The sequence below is a fragment of the Fundulus heteroclitus genome, chromosome 8 (assembly GCF_011125445.2).
Source record: "Fundulus heteroclitus isolate FHET01 chromosome 8, MU-UCD_Fhet_4.1, whole genome shotgun sequence".
NCBI classification, from domain to species: Eukaryota; Metazoa; Chordata; class Actinopteri; order Cyprinodontiformes; family Fundulidae; genus Fundulus; species Fundulus heteroclitus.
This window is the reverse complement of record NC_046368.1, coordinates 18,529,894-18,551,943: the sequence shown is the minus strand read 5'-3', so window position 1 is coordinate 18,551,943 and position 22,050 is coordinate 18,529,894. Positions and strand designations below refer to the sequence as shown.

Here is a 22,050-nt window from a genome sequence, read left to right as displayed (position 1 = left end):
AAGTATAAGAGATATCAAAATAATTCTTTCACCATGAGTATCAGCAGGCTTTTGAGGACCATGAAGCTCATTTTTATGTTTGTACAAAAATCGGTGTAGACACAGCGACGATGTAAAAAAGTGGTTGATGTGGGAAAATGCAGCTCCAAAGCGTTTTTAGGATTTTGCACATTCGCTACTCCCGAACAAATTGTTCCTGCGGGAAAACCGTAACAGTTATCCACAAAATTCCTTTTTTGTGAGCGCCAGAAGGGTTGGGACATTCATGTGTGAAAGTCTCATGTCTGTACATAAAACGGTTTAGGAGTAGCGACGATGCGAAAACATGTGATGTTTTGGATTTTTAGACGTCATTTTTCAAAACCGCTCCATAGGAAATGAATGGGGGAGGTTTCGGGTTTGTGTCGGTCTGAGGTGATTTGCGAAAAATCTATAAATGCCACACCAATGAGGGTTACATTTCCCGAATCCTGACAAAAATTCCTACGTTTTGATGTATAATTTGTCTACATAGAGTGAAAATTGAGCGAGTAAGGTCAAGTTGTTCGGAGTTTTGAAATCTTTAAAAAAGCTAGAGTGGGCCACTCTAGCGGTTGGAGAATTCCGTCATTGACTTTCATTGTAAACGATGATTTCGCTGATTTTTGGACATGAGCTTTGAGGAGTAACTGTGAAGAGACGATAAAAGATATCCACATCCCGTTTTTACTTCTGAGTAGGTCACAGATATATCTACAAACTGGAAGTTAAACGGTGTTCGTAGGTGAAAGCATGACGACACAGTACAGCGTTGAAAATGGTCATTTGGAGGCTTTTTTGAGGCTTTCTTTCTACCCGACTCCATTCATTCCTATGGGTTTTTTGGGGGTGGTTTTTCGCTAATTTTGTTGCCATGGTAACTCGAAATCCCAATAAATGTAGTAGCACACATCTCGTAATCGAGCCGCAGGTTTTGATACCTATATTGTGGGGGTCTACGCTACGGTTCGGGCCGCATTAATCGTGACGGAAGAAGAAGTAAAGAATAATAAATAGTCCGTTTAGAGGTGAATAGTAATAGGTGCCTCCATGCATTTGCATGGGAGGCAGTGCTGTGCTTCGCACAGCACTGCCTCCTCATTGCAAATGCTATGGCAGGCGCCTAAAAAATAAAGAAGCCGTTTAGAGGTGAATAGTAATAGGCCCTGCCCATGCATTTGCATTGGGAGGCAGTGCTGTGCTTCGCACAGCACTGCCTCCTCATTGCACATGCAAGGCAGGCGCCTAATAAAGAGTCCGTTTAGAGGTGAATAGTAATAGGTGCCTCCATGCATTTGCATGGGAGGCAGTGCTGTGCTTCGCACAGCACTGCCTCCTCATTGCAAATGCTATGGCAGGCGCCTAATGATGGAAACTCTAAGAAGGCGGTCCATTGAGCCACATGGAGGCTAATAAATTGGCTTGAATGGAACATTCCGGTCAACAAATGATAACTGACCTGTCATTGGCTGCTTTTTAATTTTGTTGAGCCTTTGTTCTGCATAAATTGGCTCAAATGTATCATTGAGATAAAAATCAGCTAAATGTTGAGCTGAGAAAATTGGTATTACCAAAAGGCAGTATGTCATTTAGGCTGAGGCAGTGGTTGTTAAAAGAAAAGGATTCAGAGAAGTAAAGGAAAAGGACTTGGAAAAGAAATGAGTCAACATGGCAAAGCTACAGAGAAGGAAATGATTCATAAAGATCTCAATCACTAGCTTCCCTCTTTTCATAATGTTATCAGACACGTTTATGCTGCTGCATTTAATACCCTTGTGTTATTGCTGTGCTGCACTTTAGCACTTTCTGTTTATGGCTTCCACCCTCAGCGACTTTTCAGGAGACATCTCCTTCATTCATAAATTATCCTATCTGAGATTCACAGAATTCCCCTGTAAGGTTCATTTCTGCTCGGGTTTTTGGAGAACTGAAAAGGTGTCTGACCTTGGAGGACAGCAGTAAGTTTTTTATGGGTTCAGAGTTCTTCAGGAGCTGGATCTCCTCCACTATATGAACATCTTCCTCAAACACCACAGACTTGTGCAGGACCCCCTTATCTAAAGACGACAGTGGAACAAAAAACGATTATTCAACAAGTCATATATGGAATAGCTTTTTTTTAAACAGGCATTTTACATAAGCTTCTCATACTAGCATAACTGGATTATTAGCATGTTAATGCAAATTTAAGCAAATTTCAACCATTTGCATGCAGCATGATAGCTGGTAGGTTCTTACCCGTTCCGCTGAAGATAACGTCATAGATGTTCCCATCAAGCGCGCGCACCCTCTCGACTACCAGCTGGGTGTAATTGACATCCTTGGTGATGAGTCGAGGTCTGTTGCCAATAGGCAGGACGGGGTCTTCCAGCAGCGGGTGGTCCCGCACAAACTGGAGGGTTTTGTCTGGCAGGTGGAGCGAGCTGCTGATGTTCTGCTGGCGCATTTGGCTGTTAATACACTGGTGTTAAAGAGAAAGGACGGGTTAAAAGTCAGACAGCTGTAAGATGTTTGTTACACAACCTTGAAAAAGTATTCATGGCCCATTAACGTTTCCCCACTTTCATGCATTTCAAACCGCACACCTTTTTTTATAAGCTAGCCAACATAAACTAGTGCGTAACTGAAGTGGAAGGAATAGTGCGTAACTGAAGTGGAAGGAAAAGGACGCATGCCCACAGCCCACCTGAGTCAACACAGAGAATCACAGAGTTGAAACCTGCAAGCTCTACACATCTACAGACTGACCCTTTTTTCAATTTTATTTTACATTTTCCTTCAAAAAAATAACCCAAGCTCAGTCAGGTTGGAAGGAGAGCACCGAAACAGCTATTTTCAAGTCTTGCAGCAGATTCTCAATTGGATTTAGGTCTGGACTTTGACTGGGCCATTCTCACACAGGCATGCACTTAAATCTAAACCCCTCCACTCAAACCATGGTTTTATGTTTAGGGTTATATTTTCCTGCTAAATTGGAACTACGTGCACTGGCAGTAAGCTCTCATTGGTTTTCTACCAGTATTGGCTTGTATTTAGCCGACCAGCTTCCCTGTTGCTACTTCAGAAAGGAAAGCCCACAGAATGATACTGCCACAACCATGCTTCACCATGAGGATGTTCAGTGTTAGTGTTCTGCCCCACAGCATTTCACATTTTGGCCTTTTCTGACAGGAGGATCTTCTGTAACAGAGATTATCAAAGCTCCAGCTTTTTAATAACTTAACAGCCTTATCCCTGACTTGTCTGCCATGTTCCTTGGTCTTCATGATGCTGCTTATTCTCTGTTATCTACAAAGTCTCTGACGCTTTCGAAAAACGTTTAAGGGATGTGAATACTTTTGCAAGGCACTGTAAGAATGAATATTTGAGTATTTTCGGCAGACTAAATAGTTGCGAGCTCTGGATTGTGCAAACATGGCGAGTCTAGAGTTGAAAGGTAACTTACTGCACCAGCACGAGGAGAAGGGGGGATGCCGTTATACCGCACCCACTTTGTGTGGGACTGCTCCACTGTGGCCTTCTGCATATACTTCCCTTTAGAGAAGACTTCCTCCACAGCTGTCATGTTGTAGGTGCACACCGCCGACAAACCCACATTCCCCCTACAGACGGGAAGGCACCGGTGTGATAATGAAGTTAGACAACACGGAGACGTGAAGTAGAACAATAAAATTTAAATGCAACATGGATATGTTAACAGATGAGAGGAAAGAGGAAAAAATAAATCACTGACCACTGAGAGGTGAAGATGCCATAGAAGATTGTATCCCTCCAGTCTTTGCCCTTCAGGATGAAAACGTCGTGGACCACGTTGAAAACAAAGTTGAGCTCAGGCATGGAGCACACCAGCTTGGCTTTCAGAAAGGAGGTCCATTTCTTCTGCAGAGTGCGCTGCCCCCCCAGGTCACCCTGGAAATGAGCATGAAACACTTTAGGCCGTATAAAAATGCATAGAGAGGAAACAGAAGTAAAACTGAATAATTTAAGGCAGGTTAATCAATGTGTGCTAGGAGCAGAGTGCGAAATACGGGAGGGTCCGGGGGGGCTCGACCCCCCCGATTAACCCATGAGAACCCCTGAAAGCCTCAAAAGCAAAATTTAAATGGGGTCTCAAATTGTGAAAAAAAATTTTAAAATTTTTTTTTTTTGTCACTAATGGTCACTAAAAATTTTTTAAGTTCAACATGTCCAGTATTTAAAATTCTAAACATTTATTCACAAATATCAGAATCAGACATATTTTAATGTTCCCAGGGGGAAATATGTTCTGTTTTTTGCCAAGTGGAGCCAGCCAATCCTGTTCGCGTATGCAAATTAGGCATGTGCGTGCCAAACAGAAGAAAGACATAATGCTGACAACAATTAAAACTAAAAATGTTTAAATTTTAATATTAGGAACTGATCTTATCTGTTGTACCTATGCACTTTATCTGTTTCACTGTCGGTGAATGAGAAACGTCCTCTCGAGTCCTTGTATGTCTGGTGAATGTAAAGAATTGATATTAAAGCCAACTTTGACTTTGACATTGTAATGTTATAGGCCTACTGCATATTGAGAAAATTTACATCGGTATTGCGCAACAATCGGGAGATGGGGACCCCCCAAATATTGACAAGTATTTCGCACACTGGCTAGGAGCATCAGAATCTACTCATTTATTTTATTTGCCAACAGACTCATCATTGTAAGAAGATTATATTGCACCACTGCAGTTTATCTTATTAATACCATTATGCCTTTTGAATAAAAACCACACATTTGGCAGAAACTAGGGCTGTACGATAATTCAACAACAATATACATCGATCAATAGCCGTAAATCGATGATAGAAGAAAAAAAGGGTCAAGAAAAAGTTCAATAGAATAATAGTTTTCCTTCCTTTTGCATTCTAACCACGTAAGTTAATATTACACTACTTGGTTGAATAAAGGGTTGAGTTTGAATTCAGTGTTTGTGTGTTCTTTCTCTAAAAATAAGTCGCTAAGCAACAGCTTAAAATGGCCAGGGCTGCACTTAAAAACATATGTTTTGAATTGTTTGATAATAATTGATATTGACCAATATGATTTCTATTTTATCAATATACCTGTTTTCTATAATCGCCCTACCCTAGCAGAAACTAAGTGAAAATTGAAGACCGGGTAAGTTTTTATGTTGAAGTTCTTGAATTATACGACACATATATCTTCACATATAAACCACTGAACAATAACTAATTTCCCTATTTGTAATGTTTCCTGTTATTTGTCAAAACAAAGTTTTACAAGCACTACAAAGAAGGTGAATCCAAACTTCCCTCAGATTGTATGAGAAACAAACATCGAATAGCTAGTTATTATGTCCAAATGTCAGATGTTCACCATTTTAAAGTTTTGAGCAAAGAAAGTATTTTTTTTTTATTTGAACTATTAGATTTTGGTAGATTGGATTTGATTTTAACAAACTAAATGTGTCCTGGTGGATTGCTATCTAACAAACCACAGCAATTGCTGACTGCACTGCAAAAACAGATCTAAAAATAAGCAAAATGTTCTAAACATAATGGTTTTGTCCTTGATTTGAGCAGGTAAATAAGATTATCTGCCAATGGAATAAGTATTTTGACCCCTAAATTAAGATAATTAGACATCCTGCACTTGAAATAAGATGGAGACGAATTGTTCCTATTTTAAGTGCAAAAATCGTATTCTATTGGCAGATCACCTTATTTACCTGCTCAAATCAAGGACAGATGCACTCAATTTCAGAAAATTTTACTTATTTTTAGTTCCGTTTTTGCAGTGTGGCAATCTGTACAATAAAATGAGCTTGACTAAGATTTGAAGAAAACGTCAAATGTAAGGAAGGCTGGAAACGGAAAGAGCTGCAAACAACGACTGAGATAAAAGAGGCCCGCTGCAGGTATGAGCAGATGGTGTGCTGACCTTACAGACGCGAGCCACCCTGGGAATGAGCAGCTTGCCAAAGAACTCGTACTCCACCGACACCTCGGTGAAGAAGTAGTAGATTTTGTCGTCCTCGCCGTCTACTCTGTGCTTCCCGGCTCTTATCACGTCTGCAAAGACAAAGCTGGGCTCTGCAATGAGCACCGATGGAAAAGACAGATAAAGACATTAGTAAAGTTATGTCAGTGGGTTTAGACCATCCATAAAGTTATCCTTTTACTCCCATTCATGTACAGAGAAATACCACACATAAATCCTGAAATGAGTGTTTTAATACTGAGTGTATAACAACAGTTTATCTGCAAAATTTCTGTGACGCAAGATAATGCGACCAGGAAGATCGTTCTGTACAGTTCAAATGACAAACAAAGCTATGATGCAGAAAAAATATAAAGAAATAAAGAAGCTACCATAACCTGGCTGCATAGGCTTTTATGTCCTCAAAACTTAGTTGATCAGGTTTTGATTTAATTTCAACATTCAGTCTCGAGTTCACAGCTTTAACAGTTTGTACAAATATGATAAGCTGAAGTAAAAAGTATTTTAGTAGTAAGAAAATATTATCTATGTGCACCAGAACAGGGAAGGAAGCCGCAATTTTGGGATAAGAATGACATTTTATCACAATCTTTCTGTATCAAGGTAAAATGTCTCATTGAGAGGAAACCTTATTTTTTTACGAGTGACCGGACCACAGATAACATGGACGCTTCTACAAAACTGATTAAAAGATAAAACAAAAAATACTAAAAATATAAATCTCTATATTAGAGTATCAGTGAAAAGTTTATGTATTTCAGCAACTCACTTTAATGTGAAATTCTATAGACTGATCACAGACAACTGCTAACTCCCTCACTAACCCCTGCCAAAATGTTGAGTACATATATTATAATTACTGTATTGAAAACCCTTTTCTCGTGTAATATCAAACTGTTCAGTAATAAAGGTTTTTAAATTTGCTTTATGCCATATTCATCAAACCTAACAGAAATAAATGTATGACTCTACTACTCTGTACACATATACTGTACAGGAAGAGAAGCCTTTTCCTTCAAAGGAAACATTCAGCCCTGGACAAAAAAAACTCTCCAAAATCCATGTGTGAGAATGTTTTATCTGCTGAAACTACACCTGAACTTTGGGACGAACATTTCAAAAATGGTCATACTAAGAAAAGAATAATAATAAAAAACATATCCACAGTGAAACACAGTGGTGGCTGCATCCTCCTTAGTCGTTAATATTCTTAAGGTGGAGCTAGAGTATTGGTCAGCGTGGAAGAAATTATGAACATAAACAACTGAAGATGAAGACTGATTTGATTTTCCGCATCACAACGAGGCCAATCTTAATTTAAGAACAACAAGAGAAGAACTTCCCCTGAACAAAATTCAAGTTTGAAATAGGCCTAGCCAGAGTACAGAACTAAATATGACAGAAACCATCTGGGTTTAATTTAGGAAAGTCGTAAACAAGTGACCTGCAAAATGTGTCAGATTCAGCAAAATGATCTACCAACATGTACCAGATTCAGATTTATCTCAATCCGACACATTAGGACAACAGCAGAGTGTGTGTTCTGTGAATTCACTGCATTTAGAAGTCCTAAAACAGAAGAGACTTTGACTTGCAGGGAGCACTTGCAGCAAACAGGCCTGTTTAAATGTGGCCCTCTATCAGGGTCGCTTCCAGAATGAATCAGCAACAGTCGATGGTTCAGCTGCCAGCGGCAGTGACATTTTAACAGCCAATGGGACGGTTATGTCTGAGTGAAAATGAGAAGCTGCTAGTTGCGTGTTCTGTACACTGTTCCTTACTAACAAAACAGAAGGAGGAAAGACATTTTTGTGAGAGAACTGAATCAGTCATATTCTGCACGTGTGGGATGCTGTACAAACGAGGACAGTCAAGGTGGGGAAAAAGGTCCCTAAGGTGAGTCCCAGTACCCAGCGTATTGAAGTATAAAATTGCTGTAAAAAAAAAAAAAAAGGCCCAAACTCACCGTTGAGCCATGACGTGGAGTACTCGGTCCTAAGCAGGGAATGGGGTGGAGAGTATCTGGAAATAATCGGTTCACTGCCTAAGAAGTTGTAAGCTGTCCCAGAGTACAGCTCTCCATCTGATGGGAACGTGGAGAATAAAGCAGTGTCAGTTTTCCCTCGCCGTGACCAGAGATTACTGCAGATTATTATCCACTTTAACGCAGGCGCTTCAACCAAAAGAGCTCTTTGTGAAATGAGCCGAAGCTGGACTCAACTCACCGACCATGACGGCGGTGAAGCTCTGCGACGGGTCATACGAGCACTTCCCTCTGCCTTCCTCAGGTCGACCCTCCATAGAAAAGTCCCTAAGATTCTGAAAGAGAAGCTCATATCAGTTTTTGCTGATGGTTTGCAAGTCGGTGCATGCGTCTGCGTGCGCAGCCCGGTGTTCACAGTTGAGGTGTAATGGAGCATTAACCTACCAAGTAATCACACTGAGGCTGGAAGGCATGCGTGCCGCAGACGTAAAGCCGCTCGTCGTCCACTATTTGGAGCACTCTAATGTAGTTCAGGCAGTCCCGCTAAAACGGAGCGGTACAGATTTATTACAAGCTAGAAGGGCACAGGAAGCCACACAGAAAGTAAAACAAGTCCGAAATGTATTCATTATCTTGCAAACCTCTTTGGATTTCCCTTTAAGTGTGCACATCATCATGGGATTTTCTGCAACTTTCCACTGAACCTTAAAAACAAGAACATTACAACTCAGATTCCTCGTTTTTCTTTCCTGTGATAGCAGCATTATTGCTAATCGTCTACCTTGTGGTTCCTGACGGTCACATTCCTCTTGCTGAGCTCAAAGATGGCTTCCCTTGCTCCCACATACAGAGCGTCTCTATCCTCGCTCAGCAGCAGCGTCGAGTAGTTGGAGATGCCCGGCTCCGAAAACTCCAAGAGATCCAAGTCTGGCGAGAGGGACGTTTGGTGATTAGATTACATTCACGGCAAAAGAAACAACTAGTTAAAGTCTGCATTAAACCATATTCAGAGTTTAAATAAAGCTGCCCATTGTTTAGATCCACAGTCCTGTGCTTGTCTGCATACTCAGAGATGCATGTTATATTAGGCTCCTCTGCAGAGTAACTGTGGATGTGAGGACTGATTTTAAACGGACTGAAGTAAAATACTGGCACAGACTCTTGGCTACCCAGTCCAGGCAGATTCTAGGTTCCTGAATAGAGAGAGGGTTGCAAAAGTCCTTGAACTTCTCCACATCTTGTTACGACTGCAAACGTCTATGGATGTCGTTTAGCTTTTATGGGACAGACCACGACAAAGTAATGCTTGTTAGATTTTAACGAGAACAAGGAAGCAACGTTTCAAAAATCAAAGATTTTCACTTATTAAAATCTGAAAACTATAGCATGCATCAGCCCCTTTGAATAAGATACTCCTAAATAAAATCCTGTTTCATTTAATTAGTAAATAGAGTTCAGCTCTGTGCAGTTTAATTGGACTATAAAAGCAGCTGAAGCAATGAAGGGGTGTGAAACAATATGTCAAGCTCTGAACATCTCTCACACTCAGTGTCCGAAATTAACTTCCTGATTCACCGGCCAAGTTGTCCGGTGGGGAAAAAAAAAAAAAAAAAAGTCAACCGGCCAAGCATATTTTTACCGGCCAAAGTAAGTCTGACTGACTCCTGTTAAATATCTCCACATAATCCGGCTACGTAGTTAGCCTGAGCTAAATGCTAGTTAGCAAACGGACATGAGGTAGTTGCTGTCATTCTCGTGTCACATGTGCGAGTGTTTGTGTGCGTTTGCTGTCATATGAGCTGACAGCAGAGGAACATAAAGAAGCATCCACCCAAATGATGACTGAAAAACACAATTTATTTGGTACAAACATTTACTCGCCATGTGGCAGCTAGCCCTCTGAAATTTACTCGCCAAACGGAAAATTATCTTGCATCTGGCGAGTGTGGATTTCGGACCCTTCTCACACTTTAGACCTTGATTCAAAAATGGAGAATTTCCCAACTGCAAAGATGCCAAAACATGATCGTCTACCTGAATGTCAGGGAAAGCATTAAACAGAGCAGCAGCAAAGAGGCTCATGGTAATTCTGGAGGAGCTGCAGAGATAACCAGCTCAGGTTCAGGGGATCTATTAGTTACTTATTTTAAAAACCTTTGTACAACAGTCACAAAAAGGAGAAGCCACTGCAGAGTGAAAGCCAGAAGTCAATTTTCCAGTTTGCAACCAGCCATGCAGGGAACACAGAAACTCAAAATGAAGCTTTTGTTCTACATGCAAATGAATAGGAGAGGGGGGAAAAAAACAACTAATGATGCAAATCACTCTGCCCATACAATGTGCAAGGTAAAAACATGGTGGCAGCAGCACCATGGTGTTGGTGGGAGGACTGATGGAGTCAAATACCGGAGAATCCTGAGAGAAAACTGCAAAAACCTTAAGACTGAGAGAGGGGTTCAGCTTCCAGCAGGAGTATGACTTTAAACACAAATGGACTGACACTGGTCTTAGAACGGCCCAGTCAAAGTCCAGACCCAAATCCAATTGAGAATCTGAGGCAAAACGTGACAACTTCTGTTCAGAGCAACTCTCCATCCACCCTGACTAAGACTGAGCTATTCAAAAAAAGTCACATAACCAAACATGTCATACTCCCAGTGTGTAAAACTCAAATCTGCCCAACACACTTTTCAGATTTATTGCTGTAAAATGTTCAAGGGGCATGAAAGCATTTGCAAGACATTGTAACAGGACTCCTGCCATTTTGTCTCTTAAAGTCTTTTTGAACCATCATTAGTAATGAGCCTTCCAGCAGCGAGTCGAACAGTGAGCATGCAGATTAGACCTTTCCAAAGAGTCAAATTGTTTCCTGGACATTTTTCTACCAAAAACGACTCCATGATCTTCGCCATGACTCATTTATGACATAACTCCTTTGTAAAGATGTTGCTGCTCCCGCTGTGTGTAATTGCACGTGTTTTCACTAAGGACCCTCTGGTTGTGACAGTGGTAAGAAGCTTCAGGTTGCAGACGCAGGCCATAAACAAGACAAAAACCCTCAGAGCAAGCGACTGAAACTGCGGCTAGGCGACAGCAAGGAGAGTTTAAAAGACGTTCTCACACCGAGACCGAGGTGCTTTAACTATATCTGTAGCCAGCAGTGAGGACTTCCTCTTCAGAGAATCGTCCACCTAATTTGAGACTGCAGCTAGTTTTTCTCGATAAATGTAGGCAACAGGTGAAACTAAGCGATCTATTGTGAACATGAGACACTGAGTTAAAAGAGTTTGACACATAAAGACCGTGTGAACGCTCTGTACCTCCTGCTCTCCCACCGGCGCAACTGAACTTTCTATCTGTGTATCGCGTTTCTTGTTTTGAGATGACATAAAGATACCGGCTCATAGTGGCAAGCGCTACTTCTCACAGAAAAGGCTTTTATAGAAAATTAAACTTTCATTTATCAATTTTTTTATGCAAAAAATAATTTGGATGTTTTGACATTTCAAAAATCAAGAAGTAAAAGATTAAAATGTATAAAAAGAGTTTTCATTTCAGCAGTCCCTCATTTTCTATTGGGTTTTAGTCATTCTGGTCATAATTTGCCATCTGCTCACTTTATCTAACAGCTAAATCTATTGTATTCAGTCTGAATCAGGATGGTGAGAGGCTCTACCTTGGCGTTTCCAGGAAGTTCGGGGAACGCTGTGGGGTCCGTGGGTTGAAACCTCCAGGAGGAGCCCCAGAAAAACTCCCAGCACTCCAAATCCCATGTTGGACTCTGAAAGCTTCGGAACTGTGAAGTTTCCCCTGCAAAAAGCACAAAAAAAAAAAAAAGACCAAATTAAATCCAGCGCACTTGAAGACCTGCACCAGCGCCGCTCGTCTCAGGCGTCTAAAGTTCTTTAAATGGGGTGATGTTATCATGCCGCGCGAGCTGACAATTGCAGGAACCAGCATCAAGTTCTCTAAAGCGGAAAGCAGATTCATCCCCTTTCTGTAAAAATATTTGCATGCTGAACGTTGTGTGTTGAAACAAAATCTGCAGCGATGAAAGCTGGTGAATCAAAAACAAAGCTTTAAGGCGATTATATATAGAAACCCTGCACTGCAACAGTCGATCAACACGCCATTTCTATGGGAATTGCTCATTAATAAAAATAATGAAGACCGACTAAACAGAAATGCCCCAGTCAAGATTTCAGAGAATCTGTTGCTCTTTAAAATATCAAAATAAGCTAAAAATATATCTTTTTGAGCTGTTTTTTGAGACAAGATAATTCAGGGGGTCTCGGTCATTTTAGCCCGTCTACATCTTGAACCTTAGTCCTTTTGCTCATTTACCAACAGTCAACTCCTCGCAGCAAACCAACAGTTTAAAGCCATTTTCTGCAATTTAGTCATTCTTCACTAAAGAAATGTATTTATGGGACTCAAAACATCTTCTAGCAGAGGGTAATTTCAGTTCAATGTATTCTATGTCTAGTGTATATTTATAATTTATGAAGAACCACAAAGAAATAGAATCTGTTACACACCGGTTTTAGTACAAATGTATCAAAGGATTTGTTTACGTGCCGTTTACGTGGCTGCAGGCTGAGGAGTTAATTTATTTTGGTGTCTGGGATCAGGGACACCTAGTAGTTGTAGGACGTTGGCCTTTAAGGACTGGAGTCTGAGACCGGCGTTTTAGGGGAAGAAATGCAATGCAGGAAAACAAGATGCCAAGGTTGATGCTGACCACACGGTCAGAAGAACCGATGTGCCGGATCAACCTTAGCAGGCCTTAAAATAAAGTTATTTTATAGCTCCTGGGGCAGAAGGCACCAGAAATGCATAGTCATTGTCCACTTCTTTTGTTATTTCCCCAGACGTAAAAGTGTCAAGAAATGACACTTACCCAATTAGGAATAAACACTAGTAATATAAATAGTTTTAAATGTTTAAAATTGAGTTATAGGTTGTGTGGACACAAACCTTTCCACTCACAGTAAAGAAACACCCGATACTGCTCTGAGGACGTAAAAAAAAAAAAAAAATAAATAATGACTTGCCTCCGGGGATGACGGCAATAACTAGCTGCTGGTAGTCGTTAAACATTATCAGACGCTGGTGTCTTTTTCCATTTGTCAATTGATGAGTCAGACTCCTCTGCCTTCCCCTCAAGAAGAAAATTTCCACCCATTTTTTAGAAAATTTCCACCCATTTTTTTTAGAAAATTTCCACCCATTTTTTTGAAGACCATCCTCTCATGATTAATGTTTTTATAACTTACAAAAGCCGATGCTAATGTTTGTAGATACATAAACAGTTTCCTATTATTAATCTTACATTTATCTTTTCATCTTGATCTTTATCTTGACTGTAGTTCCTCTAACTTTCCTAAATGAAAACATTCTTTCCAGCTGGTAGTTTCGAACCATTGAGGTAATCTGGGTTAAAAAAAAAAAAAAAAAAAGAACAAGCTTTAAAGCTTTGGTAAAATATTACAATAAATCTCTAAATCTGTTCTAAATCCCGTCTCTAAAGCATCTGGCCTAATTTACTGTAGCCCGAGAAAGAGCGACGCAGAGAACCCAAAATTATCCCAAAGGTCAGTTTTCACTACACTCAACCCAAATCACTGTGACGCTCACAGAAGAGCGATTACCTCCTTTGACTCGATTGTTAACGCTGAAAAGGCTTCAGCTGGGAGGGTGATTAAATGACAGAATTCAGTTTTAAAGCTTATGTGCTTCCTTTCTGCTGATTGTCATGTGAGAGCTCCTGTATTTAAGCCACAGCCTTCGCACCCTGGTTTGTGTCTTATTTGAACACAGGATGTTGGTCTTTAGGGAGCCGTGTGCATCCTGTGTCTCATAAAAGAAGACTATAGTCGTAGGAATGAGCAAGCTGGAAGCTCGGTGTTCAATTCAGCTCTGAGTAAGCAATGTGATCCAGCACTAAGCAGGTTATTCTGGTTTTACATGGCTGATAGAAAGGTGAAGTACCTGCATTACAACTTTGCAACGGGTGGACCAGTCACAAAACAAATGTTATCAAAGATGGCTAGAAGCTTCCAAGACAACCGAATCAAGAAGCATAGATTAGACCCTAATGAACACATAACTAGAGATGCCCCAAGATGCTGGTGATCAAACCCTTAACCCTTGACCGTCCTGTAGTTGCATAAGCGTGGTTGCTCTCTGGGTGCTCCGGCTTCCTCCCACAGTCCAGGAACATGACTGTTAGAGTAATTGGTCTCTCTGAATTGCTCTTAATGTTTCTGTGATGGACTGGCGACCTGTCCAGGGTGTACCCGCCTCATGACCACAGGAGACAGGCACCAGCTCCCCCACAAACCTGCAAGGATAAGCAGGTATGGACAATGGCTGAACGTCACGACATCGCTCCAATTCATTCAGGCTTTGAGAGGGAGACCTTCAGCAGATGACTGGAAGGAAAACTGTAAAGTTGCTGTTGTGTCCTTTTGAGTTTTCAGCCTCTGGCTTGTAACATGCTGGGTTTAGAAAAGTTTTGAGCCTTTAGGAAATAGGATCCGTATCCATAGGGATTACACATGGAGACTGCTGGTATAGCAACACTAGCCACATTAATCACTAACCACGGGATGAGAAAGAGTTTAAATGTCAATTACACAATTATTTTTCTTTTACAATTATTTTTCTTTCTAGCAACACTCAGTGTTGTAGTTTTTGCTCCTAATATAGTAAAAAGTAGCCAACTATAGGAAGGTAAGAGGGGAAAAAAGCCATTTCCAGTTTGCACTTTTGTTACCATTTCCTTAAAAGTTTCTTTTTGCCAGTGTGGTTAGTTGATATTCCCCAAAATAAATTTAATTGCATCTTTTTTAAAGGTTTTCCTTATATTAAAGTTCCAAAAGGAACAATAGAAATAAACTATAATCAATACTGACAAGGTTTTGCAAAAAGTCTACAAAATGCTGAAATTCTACAAATACCATTTAAAACCAATTCACAGGGTTTAATTGTTCTCAAAAAAATGTTCCCCATTCAGAATTAGTGGAATAAATTAAAGAACACAACAGATAAATCACTGTTAATTACTTTTTAATGACCCAGCGGCCCTACTGTGGCTCATTCAGCTCAAATTTAGGTTAGTAGTCCGTCCCCCAGCAGCTGGGAGGGGGGAATGTATCATATGGCGCCGCGGCACGTACGATCAGTCGGGCTCAATCCAATATGAGCCAAAGAAGGGAAATTATAATTGATTATTGATCCGTTTCTAAATGAGAACAACAAGGCCCAGAGGCCGTGATCTTTCCTTTCCTAACACTGAACCTGTTCCCCTCTCGGAGATTTCACATATGCTAAAGTTGGAATTCCACCCCAGCTTCAGGCCCAACCATGGACCCCATTCTTCTACACAGAAGGGGGGCAAATACACAAGGATCCATTGTTTGCAGAAGATGAGGGGAGCCTCCACTCGACTCCATTCAGCCCTGTCTCACATCCACGTCATCACTGAGGAGTAGTCGACACTGAATAGAGAGAAAGGTTTTAACTCTCTCTCTCTCTCTCTCTCTCTCTCCTCTAGTTTGTTTGTGGCCTTGCCAGCCTAAATGCCAGGACAGCTTAGCCATGAGGAAGCCCCCCCCCCCCCCCTTGAGACAAGCTGGTCTTTTCAAATATCACACAAGCCCATGAGATCTGGATGAAATTCCCAGATGATCACAGCAGAAACACTGAAGACGTGACATTTTAACAGAACCCATGACAAAGACCCTAGGCGGAAAACATTTCTGTTTTGTTTTTGTTTTTTGTCCTTGGGAGAGAAATAAAATCCCCTTGGGGCACATTCCTTTAAGAACAGATTCCCACTAGACCGGCCATCCATTTGTGAACTCCTGACATTCTCACCTCCATTTATGGAGAACACCAGGCTTCAGAAACCTTTGACACGCAGCGTTACAGTAGCAGAAAGAGCACGCAGTCTTGATCCAGCGCTGCTGAGAAATGCTGGAGTGTCCGTACTGGCCTAGGATATTTAAGACTGCAGCCATGCTGGCAGGTCTCTTAGAGCCCTTTGTGTTCCCATCGCAGCTCTGCTGACTGGGCAGAGAGCGAACACCTGTTTGGGGCCTTGAAGTTCCCAGCACTGTGCTGCTAGCTGGCTGCAGACACTGGCAGGCTGTCCAGCAAGGACAGGGCAAAAGAAACAAGGAACTCGAGCTTATCTGAGTGGTTGAAACTTTGCCTTTTTTTCTGGTTGATTTGATCCTATCATTGGTTTTGCATCGGTGCCATTACTGCCTTGACTACACACATTGGCTGGGAGTCGAAAAACCAGACCTACTGCTCTCCTTTTTCATTTGTTTGCAGACTAAAATGTACCCAGTGCTCATGTTTGACTTGGATCTACAGCTGCACCCTGGATAGTTATTGAGGCACCTAAAAAAAAGGTAAAAAGTAGAAAAATTAAATTAAACTTCAGAAGAACATTAGAGCAAATGCTACCTGGAAAGGAATATAATAGACCAAAACAAAGTAGAAATTGTGAAGAGGGATTTTAGTTTTTGTATTCATTTGTTTTAGATCAAATCTGAAAAGTCTGCAAGTAGTTGTATTCATCACCTTGATATTTCTCAATTAAATCTAGTTTGCCTCAAGCCAAGAAAGACACACAGCAAACGTGAAAGAAGAAGCTCTGTTTAGATTAAAAAACACTACGGGCTAAAAGCCAACACATCACATCACCCTGAAATCCTCACCCCCAAAGTGAAATTTTGCAGTGAAAACATCAAGCTTTGTGGCTGATGTTTTCAAACTCAGAACTGATGAAAGAAAGACAAATAAAGCTCAAAAACAGAGCAAAACTAGAAGACAGCAGCACATAACCTGAAACAGACCTGATATTTTGGTCGAAATTCACCTTTGAGTAGGAACGTGACCGTACATATCCAGACAGAGCTAGACAGGAGTCGCTTAGATCACAGCATAGTCGTGTGTTAAAACAGCCTGGTCAGAGTTCAGATCTAAATCAAGCTGCAAATCTGAAACAGACAGTATTTTCCTGACTATAAATCGCTCCAGAATATAAATTGCATCAGTCAAACAATCTGTCATAATGAGGAAGTCCTGTATTTTTTAGAAATTTCTTTCACAAAATCCAAGGCCAAAACCTGACATTTAATCTGATAAGGCAATTTATTCGATTACACAAGTGCACCCAGAACAGGGTGAATAACATGGAACATACCTGGGAAGCTCAATGGGGTAAATTTGCATAACAAGCAAGGTTGTTGCCAGCGCATTTCAGCGTAACGGCCCGTTATGCTGAAGGTTGTCAAAATTATGCCGACATTAGACTGTGAGCGTAACGGTGCTACGTGCTAAGCTAGCAGTGCGTCACAGATGTTTGAAAGCAACATAGAAAGGTCAGTAAAGCTCATGAACGTGCATCATCGCCTGGACAACATAAGCTAGCGCTAGCCGTCATTAGCTTGACGGACATCCCAGTGATTGGGCTCTGTCGCGGTCTGGGACCCCCAGAAAGCTCTACTACGTGAATGCATACTGAAACAGCAAAACAACATCATGTTCAGCCTTTGTTATCTATAAATTAATGTTTCAATTAACTTTAAAGTCGTACAGGAGCAGGATATAGTTTTCTCAAGCCTACAGAGCCCTCTTGCGGCTATAGACGTAATGTTTACTTATTGGTTCATGTCGGTGAGTATGAATTACCAATTAAAAACATGTTATATAATTGATATATGTCGCACCTGAGTATAAATTACAGTATTATACAAATGGCAGATCCCTGTGGGCATCGTGTTAGGCAGCGTCCTTGGCAGCATGGCCTCAGTAAATCGTCGCATGGCGGTTGTACTGAAACAGTAATTTCCCTCTGGGATTATTAAAGTATATCTGATTCTGATTCGGGGAGAAAAAGTGTGACTTATAGTCTGAAAAATACAGTACTTGAAAAGGTATGTTCACAGATGTTTTTAATCCAGTCAGACTAAGATTAAAACGTTTTCCAAAGAACAATGGCCGAACACTTCAGTTTTTGAAGTAATTGTAAACTGTAATTGAAGTGAAAGCCAGTTTCACAAAAGTATTAACTCAGTGGGGGTGAACAGAAATGCAAGCCACACTTTACAGATTTTTCTTTGTAAATGAAACTATTTTGAACTCCTGTGTCGGTAAATAGCATAAACCCCTAGTAAATAACATTGATGTTTGTGGTTGTAGGGTGACAAAATATGAGAACGTGTCGTATTTTTCATATAGAAGGGTTAGGCCCATCTAATGTTTCATCTGAAGAAGAAAGCGATAAGGCACCAGGTTCCTCATAGTAAATGCTTTTTGTGACGAATGAGGCAGATCAGAGGAAAAAACCCTGGAAAATGCTCAAATGTAGATAACAAATGATGGAGAGGTGCAGCAACGTGGTTTTTGCTTTACTGCACACCACAGTTTTCACTCCCCTGCAGGAGTCTAGATTGAGATTGAGTAAAAAAAAATAAAATCCCATAACTTCCGGTAATGAATAATAGTTGTACAGCAAACTTTCATCTAATATCCTAACTCATGATCAATTTAGAACAACTGGCTCCCGTCCAATTGCCTCATGAAATGCCAGACCCACTTGTCATCAAGTGCCCCAAGGCAAATTCACCACTTTCCACCTCATTTTAATGCAGAGTGCGCAGACAAGACGCTCAGCATCCTGTCAGCAAAGAGAGGATCCAGCAGAAAGGAGGCTGGATTTCAGGAAGTTGGACATTCAGCGCCTGCCAGCATCTCCAACCTCGCCGGAGCTCTTCTTTTTCAGTTTGTCCCCCCCAATTATCGGCATCAATACACAGAGATGCTGTTCTTCCTCTAGCTGCTGCAGGCCAAGAAACATTTTTGGCTCCCTCACTTGATAAAATACCACACACAGACACTAGAACAGGAAATCTGCTAGTAGTTTGTACTTACTGGAAAGAATGTCTCGCTTGGCACTCGTGTTGATATATTATACTACTCACTTTTTTTTTTTTTTTTTTTTTTTACTTTTCTTTCAAACATCTTTATACTAGCCATATCAAGCGCAAGAATTACTGAAAATCCTTCCAAACCATAATACCACACTTTGTTTTTGATAATGACTGGCATGTGTCAACATAGACCTCTGTACAATTACCACCCAGCTGTGTGACTGATAACGTGCACAACTGCTCACAACTGCCAAGACTATTTGCTGAAGGTTTTCCTAACAAAGTAATCATATACAGTATAAAAGAAGAGTACTTCACATCTGATGTTTGTTCCTTCATTAATAAATTACTGAACCGCTGAGTTAGTAATTACCAATAAATTCCTGTTTAGTGCGAAGAGATCTAGGCTGACAATCCTAAGTGCTTACCCATGAACCTGAACATATGTCAGTACACATGTATGTACAAATGTATACACAAATGTATATGCACATATATGCGTATAGATATATATAGAGATAGAGAGATTGATAGATGGATGGATAGATATGTTTATATACATATAGATCACTATGTATGTAAATAAGACAGCATATGCCCATCTCTATTTCTTTTGTATTTTTTTGTATCCTTTTTGATCCATTGTATATATGAAGATTTACTGTATATAACTGAATGCACCTTTCCTACTCTGCACCTTCTTGTATGAACCGATGTGGCAAGTGAATTTCTCCATTGTGAGATCAATAAAGCCTATCTTATCTTATCTTATGAAGGCAACTGAATGTAATCTCTCAGCCAAAAGGCTTCTTTAGTTTTAAAACATGGCTGAAAGTAACCAGCTTATAAGTTGTAGTCTCAACAACCTCACTAGTAGGGCCATTAAAGTCACCAATGGGCTGATTAGGACACTTTTTACAGGGAGGAACTAAAAAATTAAACGTAGCCCTGATGATGCTTATTATCATCCTCTTTAATACTGGAAAGATAAGGTGATTACGTATGTTTTGGTGTTTTATATCATGAAAATACAGAAATTAAGCTACAAATGATTTAATATATTAACAGATGCACAATTACAGGAAAACAAAACTGCTGCGTTATTGTCAAATACTGATATGACTATTTCGATTGTGATAAACTCACATTTTCTTTACTCTTCTCACTTTTCCAATTATTATGACCACACCATTCTTTGAGCTTCAACATCTTGAGAACTCAGATCTATATATCAGGAGTTGGCATAAGAGACACTGAGTGTAAATGCAACTTAGATATATTAAACTGTAGTGTTTTCTACCCTTGTCCTTTGTTGTTCTTTTCCAGCCTTGTGGAGGCAGGCCTCTATGTACCACAGAGTAAGGGATCCTACACATGAAACAAAATACAGGGATCAAGGAGGATGAAATCTGATGGGGACAGATGTCTGTTCCAGTGCCATTTACAGATTAATGGAGTTTGGCTACAGATGTGGCAGAGATCCGAGCTTGCTTACATGTGCATATGATGATGCCAACTGCGGGCATCGGATCCCTCTTATGAGATTTGACCGGGACGGAGATCCCATCCTAAAATACTGCCAGGTGCTAAAGAGGTTTTGGGTTCTATTTCTAGCCAAGCCGAGTCCTTTTTGCCAATTTGTGTACAGGCAGACGAGAATTCACAGCCTGCCACCATTTTAAGAACTGCAGCTAACAAACGACCACCTCACGTTTTCAGCTCTATTTAATGCGTTTTATTTATGAGTTCCTCCTAGTTTAAAATAGGTAAATGACGTTACTCGCCCCTGTCTTACCGGTCCAAGTGGAACTGGTAAAAGTGAGTTATAGATCACAACCACATTGGCCAACAAATCTGAGCCTAACTTAAAAAGGTATATAGCCATGTTACTTGACTTTTTTTTTTTTTAATATAGTTCAGTAGCTCACTCTGGTTGCAAACAGAGTTTTTATAAAACATTATCACGTCCTGCTGCAGTATTAGTTGTTATTTTGGTGTTTTATGCTTTTTGCTCAATGTGTTAGTAAATAAAGCCTTTGATTTTTATTTATAATAATAACGGAAGTATGTCACTGCACATGTGCAGCAGGGGATAAAACAAGGAAGCGGCTAACGGCTATTAGCATCTCCCAGCGCAACAATGAAGAATGCTCCAAGATCCATGGGAAAAAAGGCAAACATTATATATGATTCCAGGAGGGCAAGACTGGAAAGTCGCTGGGAATACAGTATGAACGTTGGTGTTCACTAAAGCGGACGCTAAACCTGCCCATTGCTCAGATGTGACTGCAGAGTAGACTGACATAAGTAAATGTTCTGATGTAAGGCTCTTAAAGTTGCTGTAGATCCGTGTAATTAATAACCGTTGGTCTTTGATCATGCCGAGTTGCCGCTTTACTGCAGGGCATTGCAGAGGGTTGGGCTCGGTCCGGCATTCTGTTTGCTCACTAACATTTTCCAACAAACCTCTGAGGACTTCACGGAACAGCTGGATTAACACCGGATTAAATTACAAAACAGGTGGACTCTTACTTACTAATTAAGTTACTTCTGAAAACAATTGATTGCACTATTTTTTTTTTTAGATGCATCTGAGTAAAGGAGGGCTCTATATAAATGCATGGTACATTTTTACAATTGCATCTAAAAAAAAAAAAAGAATAATAATATGGACCAAACAATACAGCGCAAAGATATCACTATATCAGTGGCTGCAATATTATTATTGCAGGACATTGTTTTGAATGCAGTATCTGGCTTTTATATTCCAAGTGTCAGGCATTCACCTTTTGCATGCAAGTCATATCTTCAACCTGTTGAGTGGATTCCCAACAGAGTGGATTCCCATACCTGATCACAATAAATGGGCAGAAGATGCTTAGCTCTCACAAAGAGAGAGATCTGGAATCATCAAAATGGCAGGTGAGAACGGAGGAGTTAGGAAAAATCTGGATTTAATAGCAATAGAAAAAACAATAAACGTTGCATGATTATGTTTTCCCACACGTACCGTCTATTTTTTCTTCTAATCCACTATTTTACACCGTTTTGAGTTGGTCAGTCACACGAAAGGCTGTCATTTTAACTCGACAAAACCTGAAAGAGTTCCAGAG

At 40.4% G+C, this 22,050-nt stretch overlaps 1 protein-coding gene across 3 annotated transcripts in view; it reads right to left on the bottom strand.

Moving 5' to 3' along the window:
- Positions 1 to 1,411: 1,411 nt before the first annotated feature.
- LOC118563936 (semaphorin-4D-like) overlaps positions 1,412 to 22,050 on the bottom strand; it is a 46,328-nt gene continuing 25,689 nt past the window's right edge. For 2 of the 3 annotated variants that reach the window (XM_036140247.1, XM_036140248.1), the window contains exons 3-13: positions 11,665 to 11,798; positions 8,770 to 8,915; positions 8,630 to 8,692; positions 8,433 to 8,531; positions 8,230 to 8,323; positions 7,971 to 8,087; positions 5,945 to 6,096; positions 3,752 to 3,927; positions 3,464 to 3,620; positions 2,257 to 2,479; positions 1,412 to 2,075 (exon numbers count right to left, since the gene is read on the bottom strand). In XM_036140247.1, coding sequence (XP_035996140.1) covers positions 1,882 to 2,075; positions 2,257 to 2,479; positions 3,464 to 3,620; positions 3,752 to 3,927; positions 5,945 to 6,096; positions 7,971 to 8,087; positions 8,230 to 8,323; positions 8,433 to 8,531; positions 8,630 to 8,692; positions 8,770 to 8,915; positions 11,665 to 11,798 — 1,555 coding nt within the window. In that variant the 3' untranslated portion in view covers positions 1,412 to 1,881. The remainder of the gene's footprint in view (positions 2,076 to 2,256; positions 2,480 to 3,463; positions 3,621 to 3,751; positions 3,928 to 5,944; positions 6,097 to 7,970; positions 8,088 to 8,229; positions 8,324 to 8,432; positions 8,532 to 8,629; positions 8,693 to 8,769; positions 8,916 to 11,664; positions 11,799 to 22,050) is intronic. The other variant, XM_036140249.1, reaches the window with a different exon arrangement.